At 35.3% G+C, this 15,507-nt stretch overlaps 1 protein-coding gene across 15 annotated transcripts in view; it reads left to right on the forward strand.

Moving 5' to 3' along the window:
• DPH6 (diphthamine biosynthesis 6) overlaps positions 1 to 15,507 on the forward strand; it is a 293,683-nt gene that overhangs the window by 186,798 nt on the left and 91,378 nt on the right. For all 15 annotated transcript variants that reach the window (XM_046941744.1, XM_046941743.1, XM_046941742.1 and 12 more), the window contains 2 exons: positions 2,275 to 2,404; positions 4,754 to 4,928. In XM_046941744.1, coding sequence (XP_046797700.1) covers positions 2,275 to 2,404; positions 4,754 to 4,928 — 305 coding nt within the window. The remainder of the gene's footprint in view (positions 1 to 2,274; positions 2,405 to 4,753; positions 4,929 to 15,507) is intronic.

The raw sequence follows: 15,507 nt of genomic DNA on the forward strand, positions 1-15,507 counted from the left end.
CTGGATTTCTTCCATAAAGCCAAGTACGAGAGGGAATTCAGAACATTGCTGTTTACTTTTATTTTCTTAAACTGTTTTTTTTTAAGCATGTCTTTAGATGATAAAGATTTAGATGACATATAAAGCAGCTTTGGGACAGATTTACCATGGCATATCTTCCTAGGCTTTACTGGAGTAACATGGTTTTTTATTTCATTAAAAATTAGTTCAGAATACTACTTTCTGTAGGCAATTTTGATGTTGCTTTCTGTTGCTCTAATAATGATTCAGGTAAGTTAAAAAAAAAAAAAAAAAAAAAACTGTCCTCTTTTTTTTTTATGTGTCAGAAGCAATTCTGTATAAGAAAGAATGAGTTTCACCGTGCTGTACTTTATAAATACTTTGTAAGAGTGAATGGCTTAAAATTCAGCAGAAAGGATTTCATGGTGTATCCTGGAAATGTGCAATGCAATACTCCTCTCTTTGGAAGCAGAACATGTTGTTAAGAACCCAGGTGATGGGTTGATAACTGGTTCATCTTTTTTACCTTTATACTAACAGTAGTACTTTGGGAGGTCAATTTTATTATGTTTTCAAGCTAGGGAGATATTATTTCCCATCGTTCCTCTCATTCATGCAGAAGAAAAGGGGATTGTACTTAAGTTATTTCTCAAAAGTTAAGAATTATAAATTTATCCAAATTTCTTTTGCCTTTGACTTGCTATTATACTATTACTTACTATTATATGTCCACAAATTATAGTTAGTTTCTTGGCTTACACAATTTAGACTTCCGTTTTTACATTTATTTTTTTCTCTGGCATTCCACATAATGCTGCAGAACCTTTAACTGCAGTCCCAAACTCTACTTGACTAAAATTCTGGCTGGCAATTTGGAAAATGTCATTATCTTCTCCCTGAGTGATGAAATAGCAGCTGATATTGACCTAGTGATTACTATCAGGCAGTTTTAAAATACGTTTATATTTCTGGACAGAATTATCATTGTGTTCTAATTTCTCAGCTGATTATTTCTGGAGATCTATCTTGACTTCATACGAGTTCTATGTCAATTGCTTTGTAATCTCTTGTATCACTTAGCAGGAACTGTCTTTTTCTGTCAGTGAGAATTTCCCCTTCCCTCTTCGAATTGCCATCACTAATGGCAGTATGACTAAATAAAGCTGAGATAATTAGAATAAAACCCAGTGCTGGTGTGACCACATTGACTTTCATGGAAGTGTGCCACATCCTGGACTGTGTTTAAAGGCAAAGAAATGTTTTTCACAAAACTATTTGTTTCTCGCTAAGGCAACAGTAAAGACTGTTATACTCTCATGCTGCTCCTCTGGAAGACCATGTATAGATACAAACTGTAATTCTAAAAGACAAGATCCCCAAAACTACACCAAGAAGAGCTCTATGTATCTCATTTAAGTTAGGTAACTGCTATTATATGTTCTTTATTTCTTCACATCTTTCAGAGAAGACTTGCTTCTTCATTTTATTTCTCCTGCTTATAAGTTATGAAAGGTCCACGCCACAGAGCTGATCCACATATCCTGTATTGTATTGGTGTATGTAAGAGTAATACATTCTCCTTAAATGCTATGACTGAAATTTTCTATGCATACACATTCATATTATTTCCACTTCCCAGTATCTTTTCTTTAACTGTGTATGCTTGAGCTTTCCTGTGCTCTCATCATTCCTTCATTTCTCCTGTGGCTACTTCTGTTTCCTGTCGTCTATCTTGCCATTTATAACTCTTTCCTTATGCAGAGTTTATTATTGCACTATTTTTTTTTTTAATCAGCTTAGGCAAACATCCCTCTAGAATAGCACAGAAGTGTTTTATCTTTTTCTTTCAGAAGAGTTATGGACTAAAGGATTTCTTGTTGTCCCTTACAGTTTTGTTCATTTTTGATTCAAAGTCTTATGACTAACTGTCATAGTCTGAAACAAAACAAAAAACGAACAGGATAAAACTTAGTGATACAAAAATTTAGGATCGTAACTTAGCTATTTGCATGAATGCATGATACCTTTTCTTTTGGTAAGGATTCACTACTGTGTGGATAGAATTTATTCATTCTATTTCTGTCTATTTAGAAAATTAACATGAGAAAATTTCATGAAAAATTGCATATTATGTAGAGAAAAAGTAGTATGTTGCAAAGTCTTCAGTCATGTTTAGACAACTAGCTATTACCAGTTTGTTTTGTTGAACAAACACAGGATGCCTGTGTTTAAAATATTTTGTATTTAACAGCTATGTTATTTTTTATCTTGCAGCAACTATAACTTCAGAGGGATTGAAACTGAAGGATATTATTTTGGTTCATCTGTATATGAAGAGCATGAAAGACTTCAATGTTATAAATTCAGTTTATGTGACAGAATTTGATTTGTGTCCACCGGCAAGGTAGGATTAGACTACTGCTAGAGTATATTTATGATACATTGTAACGTACTGTGTTATTGTTATCACATTTATGAAGCTTTTCTACAAATGTTTATGTTTCACAGACTTGGAAACAGACTTTTGCTACCTTCTGAAGTAATCACATCAGGGGTGCTCCAGTCAGAAACACCGGAGTTGGAAATTCTTGCCTTAATATTTTCCATAAAGTTTATAAATGCCCCTCAATATGACTTTACAGTAAAGTAACACATTTTTTGCAAGCATCAGTTCTCCTTAACTCAGGTGAAATGACAAGTCTTTTGTACTGATGGAGTTCTGTCTGCCTGTTAGTGCGCCTGTCTTGATCTTGGCAATGCTCTTCCTAATGCAGCCCAGGATACCATCAAACCTTGGTGATAAGGGCACACTGCTGGCTTTCAGTGTATACTAGGACCCACCAGGTTCTTTCTACAAAGCTGCTTTCCAGCTGGACAATTCCCAGCATGCACAGATGCCTGGGGTTTTATCTCAGGATTTTGAGCTTGTTGCATAAGGTTCCTGTCAGCCCATTTCTCCAGCCTGTCCAGGTTTTTCTGAATGGCAGAATGACCTCCTAATGTAACAGTCCCCACTGTTAGTTTTCAGAGCCCATGAAAACTTTGCTCTGCTTTTTTAAGTTCTTAAACGTAGTTTTCCCTTTGTAAATTCTTGCATTTGTCAGAAGAGCATATTTCTTATAACAGTAGTTCATGTTTTTAAGCTTCTGAGATGCTGTGTTCGGTGTGCAGAACTGCTATGGTTTGAAAAATCACTTGGATCATAGATTACTACAAGTTGAATGGGTCCTCTGGAGGTTACCTAGTCCGGACTACCTAATTGTAGTCCAGAGTTACCAAACAGTGGAGGAATGGAGTGTTGGTTGTGTGTGCCTGAAGAGGAAGGATTTAGACTCTGCTGTAAACTTCACAAAAATGTATCACTACTACTATGTATCTTAAGTTCTCTTTATGGCACTTGCTCTTTCCCCGATTTAGCGTTCTTCATTTCTTGTGCTACTGCATGTCTTAAGCCTTCACATTTGCACAGCCAGCACATAGTTTTCCATCGCTTCTTCCAAAGGTCATAAAATAGCAGGTAGAAAGGTTAGGAAGTTGCAGCAGGAAAAGACTTTATGACTTTATAGAACATACAGACTTATGTTGCATTTTAGCCAAAAGAAAAATTAAGCAGCAGTTTGCATGTCTACATTGTTGTATTATGCACAGATACCTGCTTGTGGGAATTCTCACAAGCAATATGTTTGTTAGAAGCATAGACTCGGAGGTCTAGATCTACACTAAATTTGCAAAATTGTCTTGAAAATTTATCATCCCAAGCGGAAAATCCATTCATCCATGCTTATGATGATGGTAATGAGGAAAAAATAATGTATTTGCATGGGAGAGGAGGGGAGAAATATAGTTTTCTTGAAAGAAATAAGCAAGCTGATAAGAATTTTGTAAGGTTATGTTACATGGTATGTAAAGAGAACAAGTAATTTTTTGTTGGATACCTGCTGGGAGCTAAATGACTTTTTAATGCATACACTGCAAATATAATTATTTTTCTGGCTTTGAAACATCATTGTTTTTTTAATCTTTTTTTCTTTTTTTTAATTCATCTCCCCCCCCCCCCCCCCCCCCCCACACACACACACACTGTTTTTTCACTAGCCATTTGCAATAGACTTTGTCTGTCATTCAGGCACACAGTTTTTAAGCTTGGAGCAAACAAAAATGACCTTTCATAATGAATGCTTAAGTAGGTTTTCTGTGCTATCATAAGTGTGTGTCTGTCAAACAACTAAAACAGAAAAATATGCTTGGTATTGTATGTGACGATGGTGCAAAGCAACAGTGAGCTGCTGCTGATGTTTAGAAAATTGAGCAATTAGTCCAACAAATGGAAGGTGAGTCAGTGAAAAATGGTTGGTGATATGATAAGTGTACTCCCTATCCAAAAGCTGTTTTAGCATAACTTATTTCCAAAGTTGTATGGTCAAGGTTTTCTTAGTAAAAGAACTCATATATTCTTAAAATAATGATATACACCATAAAGGTAAACAAAGGTAAATGAGCCATAGGCTGTGATACGAGTTTCTCCTTGGTAGTGCAGATTGTCTTGCTGGAAGTGTGAAGCTGGTTATCATTTGGAGAGGAGATAACAGTGTAAATAGTAGCAGGTTACTGCAATACTGCAGTGTTTGTTTTTATGCTCCCAATAAAATTTCATTATATTGTATCCAAAAGAAAGAGAAATAATTATGGAAAATAAATGCTGATAGTGCACACAAATTTTATTTGAAAAAAGATAATTTTCTTCTGTTTTCAGAGTGTGTGTGGAAACCCTGTTACCTGATGGAGTACTGTTTTGCATTGATTGCCTTGCACATAGCTGTGACATCGCAACAGATGACGTATTAAGTGAGGAAAAACTGGTCATGCATGTACAGAGTATTTCCCACTGGGCACCTGCTAGCATAGGACCTTACAGTCAATCCATCAAGGTAGGGAATCTTTGTTATTTCATGTGGACTATATGTCAGATTACTGAAGTGGGTACAGTTTAAAAGTCTCCTTCCCGTCCAAATGAATGTACAAGAGAAAGAAGGTATTAAAGTTTAAGGAAAATATTTTCTACTGTAAAAAAATAAAAATCACTGAATCACAGAATTGTAGGGGTTGTAAGGGACGTCTAGAGGTCATAGAGTCCAGCCCCCCCTGCAGAGAAGGCCCCCTAGACCAGGTTGCAAAGGTAGGTGTCCAGGCGGGTCTTGAATATCTCCAGGGAAGGAGATTCCACAACCTCCCTGGGCAGCCTGTTCCAGTGCTCCATCACCCTTACTGTGAAGAAGTTCTTACTCACATTTGTGCACAACTTCCTATACTTCAGTCTGTGGCCATTTCCCCTTGTCCTGTTGCCCCTCAGTACTGAAAAGAGTCTGGCCTCATCCCTTTGCCTCCAGCACCTTAGATATTTATAGATGTTGATCAGATCCTCTCTGAGTCATCTTTTGTCAAGGCTGAACAGACCCAGGTTGCTCAGCCTTTCCTCATAAGAGAGGTGCTCCAGGCCCTTTATCTTTGTAACCCTCTACTGAATTCTTTCTAGGAGAAAAAATAATAAAAATAAGCATTTTTAAGTTATATTTTTAAAACTTATGGACAAAACAAAAAAGCAACCTACATCGCAAGGTTATTGTTCACAAGACAGGTTAAATTATTCTTAATTGTATTAAGAGCAAATATTATTCATATTTAATCTCAAAAACAGCATACTTTTTGTTGCTTGTTGTGATTAGATTGGATAATTGTGTCACATTCTCATTTTTATAATCTGCCTAGATTATAAATACACTTTATGAACAGCCAAGTGTATTTGAAATTTGTTTAAACTGAGCAAATCCAGACTTTTTCCAGGGTTAGTCAATTGTAAAGTGCCAAAGCAGTGAAGCTCTTGGTATTGTTCAACCATTTAGAAATACGCAGAGGTTGAAGAACTGTACTTTGTTTCCAATTAATAACAAAGTAAATAGAATATTGCGCACCGTATAGAAAGCATGAAAATGAGGCAGCAAAGTATCATTGATAAGTATACTGAAAATCGGAATGAAAACTTTTTGCAATGAAGCAGAAATCCTCATGCCCAGCCGGCACCAGCTGAGCTGATGAAGTATGTCACCTTTTAATACTGCAAAAACTGTCTTTACCAGTGTTTTTCGTATAAACCAAATCTAGCCCAATAGTACTATGACGACAAAAAGTAAAAATTTGAATTTACCATGACAATATCCTTCTGACCTGTGGCAGAGCAGTGGCAGAATGATACTAGGATTTACATTCCATGCAAAATATTTATATAAAGGTTCTTTTCTCTTTTGAGAATGTTCTTTAAAGACAACCTTGGTGTTTCTAAGTAGAGGTAAACTGTTTTAAGATAGAATATGACTAACTAACTTGTAAGAAAAAAAAACCATTATTTTTCTTGGTCCATTTGTTTTAATAGTGTAGAACACTTTCTGTATCGGCTACTGGAATGTAAGCTACATTAGAGTTATTGTATCACAACTGTCTAGGACTTGCAATGATAATGTGTTATTTTCTAATTATATTAGCTGATGTAATAAAAGTTATTATGCCTTTCTGTAAGCCTAATCTCACAGGGTAATGAGAGATCAAAGACTCCATGCTGGTTTTGTAAATCTTATTTTTACCATCTTTCAGTCCTGCGTGAGAAACCTGTAGTAGTGAATTTTAGCAATATTTAAAAAATAATTAATACACTTGCATATTTTTAGGGTTTTTTATGCCTGACATTACTGGGAGACTATAACAGTCAGGCAGAATGGAATCACTTAGTTTATCACTGTCCTCATCATGCTTTCAGTACATTTGTGGAAAGCTTAAGTTGATACTGAGAGAGTACTCTTTGTAAGCAGACTTCCAAAGTATTATAATTATACCCTTCTAATACAGGTACAATAGAGTATCTAGACTATATTCTGTCTCAGAATATGCAGTCATAAGTGGTTTGCCTTCATAAAAAAATAATAATAATTTAAAAAAAAAGCCTATCACAACTGAAACACTAAACACAGAAGTAATTTAAAAGTCTATTTGAACTTTGTTTTGGAAAACTTCCTTATTGTTTTTCTATCTGGAAATGAGCAAAGCAACTGGAACAGTAGAATTTATTGTACTTTTTCATATTCTACAATAATTTTTGATGCTGACATTACCTATTTTCTAAATACAATGATATACAATTATCTGTGACTTAATTATGTCTGATGACACTTCTAGATTTTCCTCGTGACCTCAATACTTTCCCTCTGACAGCTGCTGAATTCCAGTTTCTACCATCTGTCAGGCCTTATTCTCAATGTTCTCTTCTACACTGTTTGGACCTAGTAGCATAAACTTGTTTTTGTGGGCCTGTCATTACTAACTGTCCAGGGCTGCACACAGGTCATTGGGCCACAGGCTGGACATATCTGGTATGGTTAAATCCAAGTGGTCTGTTGTTTTTTTGAGCATCAGAAGTTACTATACAAACATCTTTATCAAGCAGTGCTGATTTCTTTCATCATTGATACAGTAAAGTCTGATCCAAATGGCTATTTAGCTAATAACATCATCTTTCTCAGTTTATCAGTTTGAGGTAATTACTCAAAATTATTACTCAAAAGTATTGCTCTGCCAAGGAAGGGGCCACAAGGTTTAATTCTGGGTGTGCTATTTACAGATTAATTAGGACATTTAACTTCATTTTTAATACTAAAGAATTAATCCCATAAAAATTAGTGATCTCGGAGGAGTCAGTTGTCAACTTCTGACAGGATCTCTTTGCCGTAATCTATTAAAATGCTGCTTTTATCTTGTCTTGCCTGTGTCATATTTTATGGATTTTTTCATAAACACTGCCTATACTTCATAAATGTCTCAATTTTCTAGTCTATTAACATTACTTCAAAAGCAATTGATAAAAGAGTAGGGCATGCATGAAATAATACACCAATAATGTGAAGTGCTGGAGGCAAGAACAGTGGGTAGTATCTGCGCAGCTTGTGAGCTGAAACAATGAAAGGATGTTTTATCTACTACAATAAAGAAACAAATGATCATTTTTGATAGCAGAAAAAAAAGATTGCTGGTAATTGGGCAGATGAAAAATGGGTTACATGGAAAATATAGCATATTTTGAAAATGGTAACTGATTCGAGAAAACAAACATCTCCAAGCATATATTTACATTTTCCAAACCTTTCCCCTTTGATTGTGGTGTAGTCATTTTCATACTGTATGTGGCACAGTTTTTAAATACTTGCTGTGAACTCCTAGAAATGCAAATACATGTGATTCTTAAAGAAATACACATGTGTGAGAGGGGTATTGAAAGGGTGTACAAACTAAAAGTCCTTAAGTGAATGAACACTTTAGAAGTGCTTATAGTTGCTTTGGATTAATAATAGTTCCCCAGTTAAGGAAGGATGAAACATAGAGGATTTGATTCATATTTTTCCTTTCCTTTTACAGCAGTTGTATGAGAGAGCCTGTTTTTTCAACCTTACAATTTAAGTTTGGTTAATGAAATTGAACTCTTCATCCTCCCTAAGACTCAGCATCCAAATAGTGATTAGGTCAGGAAACCACAAGGAAAACTGGTAACATAAAACTAGTAATGCATACAGAATATACTTGAGTAGACAATATGGTAAATAAATACATTTATTAAAATCCTAAAAGCAACAGAAATTTCTAAAAGGCGTCTATTACACTGTCTCTGCTTTTAGGTATTCTAAGCATGCATTCTATAGAGCATCTTGGCTCCCACATATATTAAGGTGACTGTCAGAAATCAGATGTGGAACTGAGACACTGAGTGCATTAAAACAAATTAAGTATATGCTGGCTTGATACCTGTCTATCATAGCTTCAGTGGCCACTATTTTACACAAAGTGTATTAAGGCACTGCTGTCAGATTCAACTGCCTTACTTAGGGCAATCCTTCATAGTGTCTTCCCCCAAATTCTGCTTCACTCTGTATCAATTTAAATTTGCCTGGTAATTCTCCGTTTGCTTGAAAAATCTGTAACTGCCTAAACTTTGATTGGTGCTGTTGCTGCCATCTAGGGAGACAGACATCTGTCTGTTTTGTCTCTACAGCCTCATCTCTTTGGATTTAAGAATATGCAAACCTAAACCATGGTCCCCAGAAGAGTTTAAATATGAGGAGGTGAAAAGGATGACTGTCATGTTTTGTATGATGAAGGGTTTAGTGTGCCTGCTTAGGAAGTGCAGAAATTAAGTTTGAGTTCCCTGGAGGCTGAACATTTAATCTGGAGCTCACTCTACCCAAATGTTTGTCTGCAGGGTGTACTGGAGGTGTACTTCTCACGTTCCTGTTTTATAATCACAGTCCAAAAGTGAGGAGCCATAAACAAAGTGTCAAATTTCAGTGTGGTTAGAGAGATACTATAGGCATCTTTACTCTCTGGAGGATACTCAGGATCCCTAAAAAGAGGGAGATGTCCTTGGAATAGAGGGCCTGTGTTTCAGATTTGCATTGTGAAAAAGTTCAGAACATGTTTATTAAGGTACCAACTTCATCTTTTTCTTCAACTGTAATGAAAAGGAGCAAGTCTGGGTTTTTTTGTTGTTCTTGTTGTTTTTTGGTTGGTTGGTTGGTTTGGTTTGGTTTTTTTTTGTTTTGCTTTTGGCGGTGGTGGTTAGTTGTTTTTGTTTTGTTTTGCTTTTGTTTATTTTCCTTGGAGGAATGATACAGACACTGAATTTTTTCAATCCGAGATTGTGGTATTCTATCTGACTTAGATATTGTCCTTCCAGAATTTGTAGCTAGTTTAGTAATCTGGTAAACTAGTTCACTGTGCTGGCTGATGTAAATACCAGGTAAGTTTCTAATTTAGGGATGTGAATGTTACACCAAAAGAGAAGCCAAAAAACTGGTCTGTGAGAATTCTTCCAGTTGATTAATAGAAAGTAATCTTGCATGTTTTTTTTACTTCCTCTTTCTTTTCCTCTCCTCATAAATTGCAGACAGTGTTTTTCTGTACCTCAAAGAAAGAGGACTTAATAATTTTGTGGTTTGTACTTCTACCTTCTTTTGATGGCTCTAAGTACGTATTGCATACTCACCACAAGTAAGCTTATGCTTTCTGATAAACCCAACTGTTTTTCAGTGTTTTAAATCTCTGATTAGAATTTGATCAATGGCAGATATACTTTCCTGATAATGATACACATGAATGTTTGTGACCTGATATTCAGCATTCTTAGGAAAATGTTGTGTAATTATTCTACTAATTCTATGAGGAGCTATGCGTGAATTTATGCATGAAAGGAATCCCTTTGATTTCTGCTCATATACTTAAATTTTATGTATAGGAGTTTAATATATAGATAAAAAACTTGCAGCACTGGGATTTAGTAATGAAGATGTGCCCTAACTGGCTTGATTACTATGAGCAGCTCATTCCAGGTAACTACTTGTTCCCTTAATTTGACTTGAAAATCATACTTCTCAAGCAACTGAACATCTGCAATGCATGACTGACTGTGTGCTGGCAGTCGTATTATTCCTGATCCTTCTGAGCATTGCCTTAATTTTACAAGTAACGTTACTTGGTATCTGGATGGTTTTCTTTAGTTGCTTCACGTGACAAATACCAGGAGATCACCAACAACATCAGAAGCATAGGATTAAAAACATAATAGACAAAAAATCACACCTTCAGCTGTTACACTGATTGTCTCAAAAAAAAAAAAAAAAAAAAGATTTGACTTTGCAATAATTAGCAATAAATAGCACAATCAAAGCCTGTCAATCAGAGGAGTACTTCAGAATCCTTAAGATTCATCATACAAGTTAAATTAAACCAGTAATAATGAAAGACATGACTGTACTATCATAAACTATGTGTAAATCTTACAGAGAGTAGTTCCAAGAGATGCTTTTGAGATTTAGTAGAAGTGTTAAGCCTGACTCTCAACTCCTCTTCATCTCCTATCCTTTGGATTGTTTGCTAGCTCTCTCAGATTCACAAAGGGAACCTTAGCACGCCTACTACCATCTGCTAGTACTCCATGAAACCCTCACTGGAACCTCAGTCCACCTTTTATGCCAACAAAAAGTTTTCCATGGCAGAAAGGAGACTTTCTCCATTGATTCCATAACAAAACCAGCCTCTTGACCAACAGCCTCATAGCTTTCTGCATTACTTCTCATCTCTATGCCAGTATGCCACTTTATAGTGCCCACTGAAGCTTTACCAGAAAATGACCAAAATTTGAAAAACTGGCATAAACATCTCAATTTCACTGTGACAACAGCTAGTTACATGAATTCCATTTGTACCAGACTGGATAAAGAAGTGAACGTGAAAATAACCCTGCACTTGGCCAGTGTCTTTATGGACTGCCTTGAAAATAATTGTGCTAGTAATGTCATGATATATCTGACATATACAGATGAAAGTCTGGACTATAAACGTAAGACTACTGTATGGATTTCCACCACTAATTGAATAATTATCACCTTTTTGCCAAGCCATCTCTGAAGCATTACTACACTATTACTTTTCTAGATGCTATCATCATCATCAATACTGCAATGTGAAAACTCTAGTGTGCAGAGAAAATGTCTCCGCCTACTTCCGTAAAGTAAAAATCTACAACAACCTGTTAAAAGATACAGTGTGCAGTTAGACCCTTAAATAAGACATATGGTCTGAGCAGAAATTATCTCAGTCATCTAAAGAAGATTTTTAATCAACAAACACACTCCTGTGAAAAAAGCCACCTGAAAACAATGTTAGGAATTATCTGCTTAAAAAAAAAAAAAAAAAAAAAGTTGCTGCTGATTCTAAATCCTTACGTGTCATCTACCGTCTATCAATGAAACTTAAGAACATAACTGCATACCTACAGCCTCTGACAGAAGAATATCCTAGTCTAAAAGTTTCTTCCAAGAAAAACTTTCTTGGAACCACCTGTCCTAGTATTCAAAGAGCCCTTTAACCTCACTGAGCTTATCCTCAGAAGCAAACACTGTGTGATACAAAGTACACTCAACAGATCTAGAGTATGTATAGGGTTGACATGGTAATTCTCTAAAGTAAATAAACCCTATTTATCATTTTTAGATTCTCTTTCAACACTTCTAGAATCATAATAAATTTCAAGTGCGGTTATGATAATTTCTAAGTGAAAATGAGACACTCTAGAATGCTGCCCATTGAATGGTACAGAAAATCTGTCAAGGGCATAAATTATCCTTTTGGACTAGCATAAGCACTTCTAACAAAACAAAATCTATGTAATCTCTTAGTTCTGATCCTTAAGGAAAATTCACATAAATGTCTTCAGAAAATGAGAATAGGAATTAGAATTTGTACTTCTGTGTTATTTGTTGTTGTTGTAGTTGTTGTTTATAAGTGAAATTCTGCTAAAAATATGCAGTGATCTTACTGTACCCTGTAAAGTTCCTTGAACATTGGAACATTGTTGCAGAAGCTGCAAGCCTGCCCGTATGTGTTTCTCCTAAGTAATCAGTGTCTTTTTTCTCCACCTTTGCCTCTTTCTCTGACATCTCCTCCGCAGTTTCCATTTTTTATTTAAAGATAGCAAACTGATACATATGCAGTTCTCCTCATCCTGTGTTTAGTTTCAAAACCTATTTCAAAGCTTTCAGACCAGTCACCCAAATTATTTCCTAGGAATAAGCTCATTTTTTCCTACATTTTTTCTGCTTCTCCATGTTCTACTTCAGTATTTTTTGAGAGTGATCCTAATCAAAGTTCAAGCATCTTTTTCAGAATTATGTACTTGCTATTGGCAAATTTATTTGGGTCCACTACATTATTTTGGTATTTTGGCACCTCAAATTTTTCCATCCCCCATTCCACTTTGTTTTCAGTGGTGAATTTGATGCGTGAGAGCCTGAGGGTTGAGCTCAGTAACAGAAACATTGTCTCTTTCTCTAGAGGTTCGGTTATGTGATTATTGTGACAGGTTTGAAGTGCTCATGAAGTGCTTTCTCTTTGAATTTTCACTAGGTTAACTGTTTGTGAGCCATACTGTGCCCTGGATAACTCATCCCTATATGTTCTCTACAACACAGAAATAACATCTTGGTTCTTTGTGTGGCTGGTTTGCAAAATTCCCACCTTTAGGTTTGCAAAAATTCCACTTGTGAGGATTCTTAATGTTGTTGTGTGCCCACTGAAACATTCACATTGACCAAACTTCTCTCTGTACTTGTTTCCTAACTCTATGCATATATTTTTTCATGATACGCACCTTCCTCTGTAGTCCAGTTTTGTACTTCCTTGGGAAAGTATGAAGATTTTATGAGACATCAAGTTAGTAATTTCTCCGAATTTTATTCTTTGCAGAAGTGTTCTACTGAAACACATCTCTCCGTAAACATAGCTATATTTTTTTTCTATCGAACTGAAAACCAGCTAAAGCAGAATTTATTGTGATAAATCAATGCCCTCCATATAATTATACACTGGAATAGTACCGAACTTCAAAAATGTGTGAAATATTTTTTTTTTCCCAAACAGCTTTTGGTACTCCAGATCTGACATCTATTTTAAGCGTGAAATCTCTTTGCTTTTAGCTGTTTTTTTTATTGCTGAAACTATAGTCAGTTGAGTTGAGGAATTCAATCTGAAGAACTGTGCTCTTGTTCCAACTTTTTCCTCCTTGCACTCTTTCAATGCAAGTATGGGATCTATCACCCTCAGGCAGTGCTAGCAAAGATAGCAATCATCTTTAGAGCCAGTGCAGTTTGTGTCCATGGCTCTTGTGTGATCTCCAACCTTTTAAGGAGATAGATTATTGGTTGTTTTCCCATCCTTTCCTATTGATTTTGAGAGACTGCAAATCATTTTTATTCTTCAATTTGTTTTGACTAAGCTTCCTTTTACTTCTCTAAAAACATGAAAAAAAATCATTCTTTCAAGACAACATTATTATCTACTCTCAAGTACAAGTGCTAGAGAGGCAGGGCATTCCTTTAAACTGCAGGTAATGTTTCAGGGGTTGAACACGTTTTTATCCCCGAGTTCAACTGTACTGTTTCTCACCACAAATTTTGTGAACAAAAAGCATCCTTGAAATCCTTTAAGAGAATTCAGTTGCAGAGAACATTTTCTTAGCGGCTCTTTGTGATGAAACAGAACAATATTTTCAAAGCAAGATTAGTTGACCTGACTGTTGCGTTTTGCAGCAGCTTAAAATGGAAAAGCTAAGCTTACTTGCGTGTCTATGGCAAGGGGTGCATTGGTCTTAGGCTCAGAGAGTCTAGGATTTGATTTTTCTGCACCAGAGAACAATTTTTGACATCTCGTTTTTATTGTTTCCAGTGCTAATAGAGTGTTTTGAAAGGTTTAGATGTTCTTCCTCCATAGCTGCTAGTCATTTGAAGATCATTTCTGGTTGTTTGTCTTTTGTTACACCCCTATATTATAGTTATATTTATTTGTATTCAGAGTTTGTGGTGACTTATTCCTACTGGTTCTTGCATGTTAACGTAGGAAAACTTACCTTACAGATGATGTTTTTACGTGCATTGCTTCACTGAACCATTTCTCTCTTTCAGCAAGCACACTGAGAGGCTTTTATAACTTGAGGTCAAGATGCAGGGCGGGTTCAAAAATAAAAGTTTTGGCTCCCAAGTTCTGGTAGAGTTCATGTTGTGTCTAGTTAAATTTTTAGGGAAAATTACAATTCACTTTCAGTGAGGTAGCATTATTTTTTTCTACCAGATGCAGTATGGTGTCAGTGTGACCTGTTTCTTCTGTTTCCAACTAGAGCTATATATCGGTGTTGACTTAATTTTCCTTTTAATATTATTAAAAAATAAAAATAAATAAAAAAAATATTGTGAAATATTTTGTGGTCCACAGAGATGAAATTTACTGTGTAACATGGTATTAGGCAGAGAAGTTATTTCATTTTCTAATTATTTTTTATGTTTCTTTTGCTGCAATTCTTAGCACTTACATAGGGGGATTTTTTACTGGTATGATATATTTATTTTCTTTCATTCTTTTTATTTGCCTTTCTTATTCCCTTTATTCAGTAATTTGAGAAGGAAAGAGTTGTTTTTTTGAAGAAATAATGCTTCCTTAAAGTCACAAGATTTGAATGCTAAGGCATCTGTTATAGTTGGAATGTGTTTTCTAGGCATTTGAAATGAATGGAAATGGTAGCAAATAGAACATAAGTATCTGTACACATGAGTGGATAGTAAAAATACTTTCAGTTTAGGTACATACATTGATTGTGAAATATTACAGGTTCTAATATGCTAATAATATACTTACGTTTTGTTCTTCAATTTACTTTTAGAATATTCCTGTTTACTCTTAAAACCTATTAGGGTTTTCATTTTAGTGGATGGTTCTATTACAGTTGCACAAAAATATCCCTTATCTAGTATATCTGAAATTTCAGGAAAATTTCAGAGCATTATAATATTAAATCTTTGTGATGAGAATTTTGAATGCTAGCTGTCATCTACATATCTAGTTGTTTATTATGATACACATATCCTG

Source organism: Gallus gallus, chromosome 5 (genome assembly GCF_016699485.2).
Source record: "Gallus gallus isolate bGalGal1 chromosome 5, bGalGal1.mat.broiler.GRCg7b, whole genome shotgun sequence".
Lineage (NCBI taxonomy): Eukaryota > Metazoa > Chordata > Aves > Galliformes > Phasianidae > Gallus > Gallus gallus.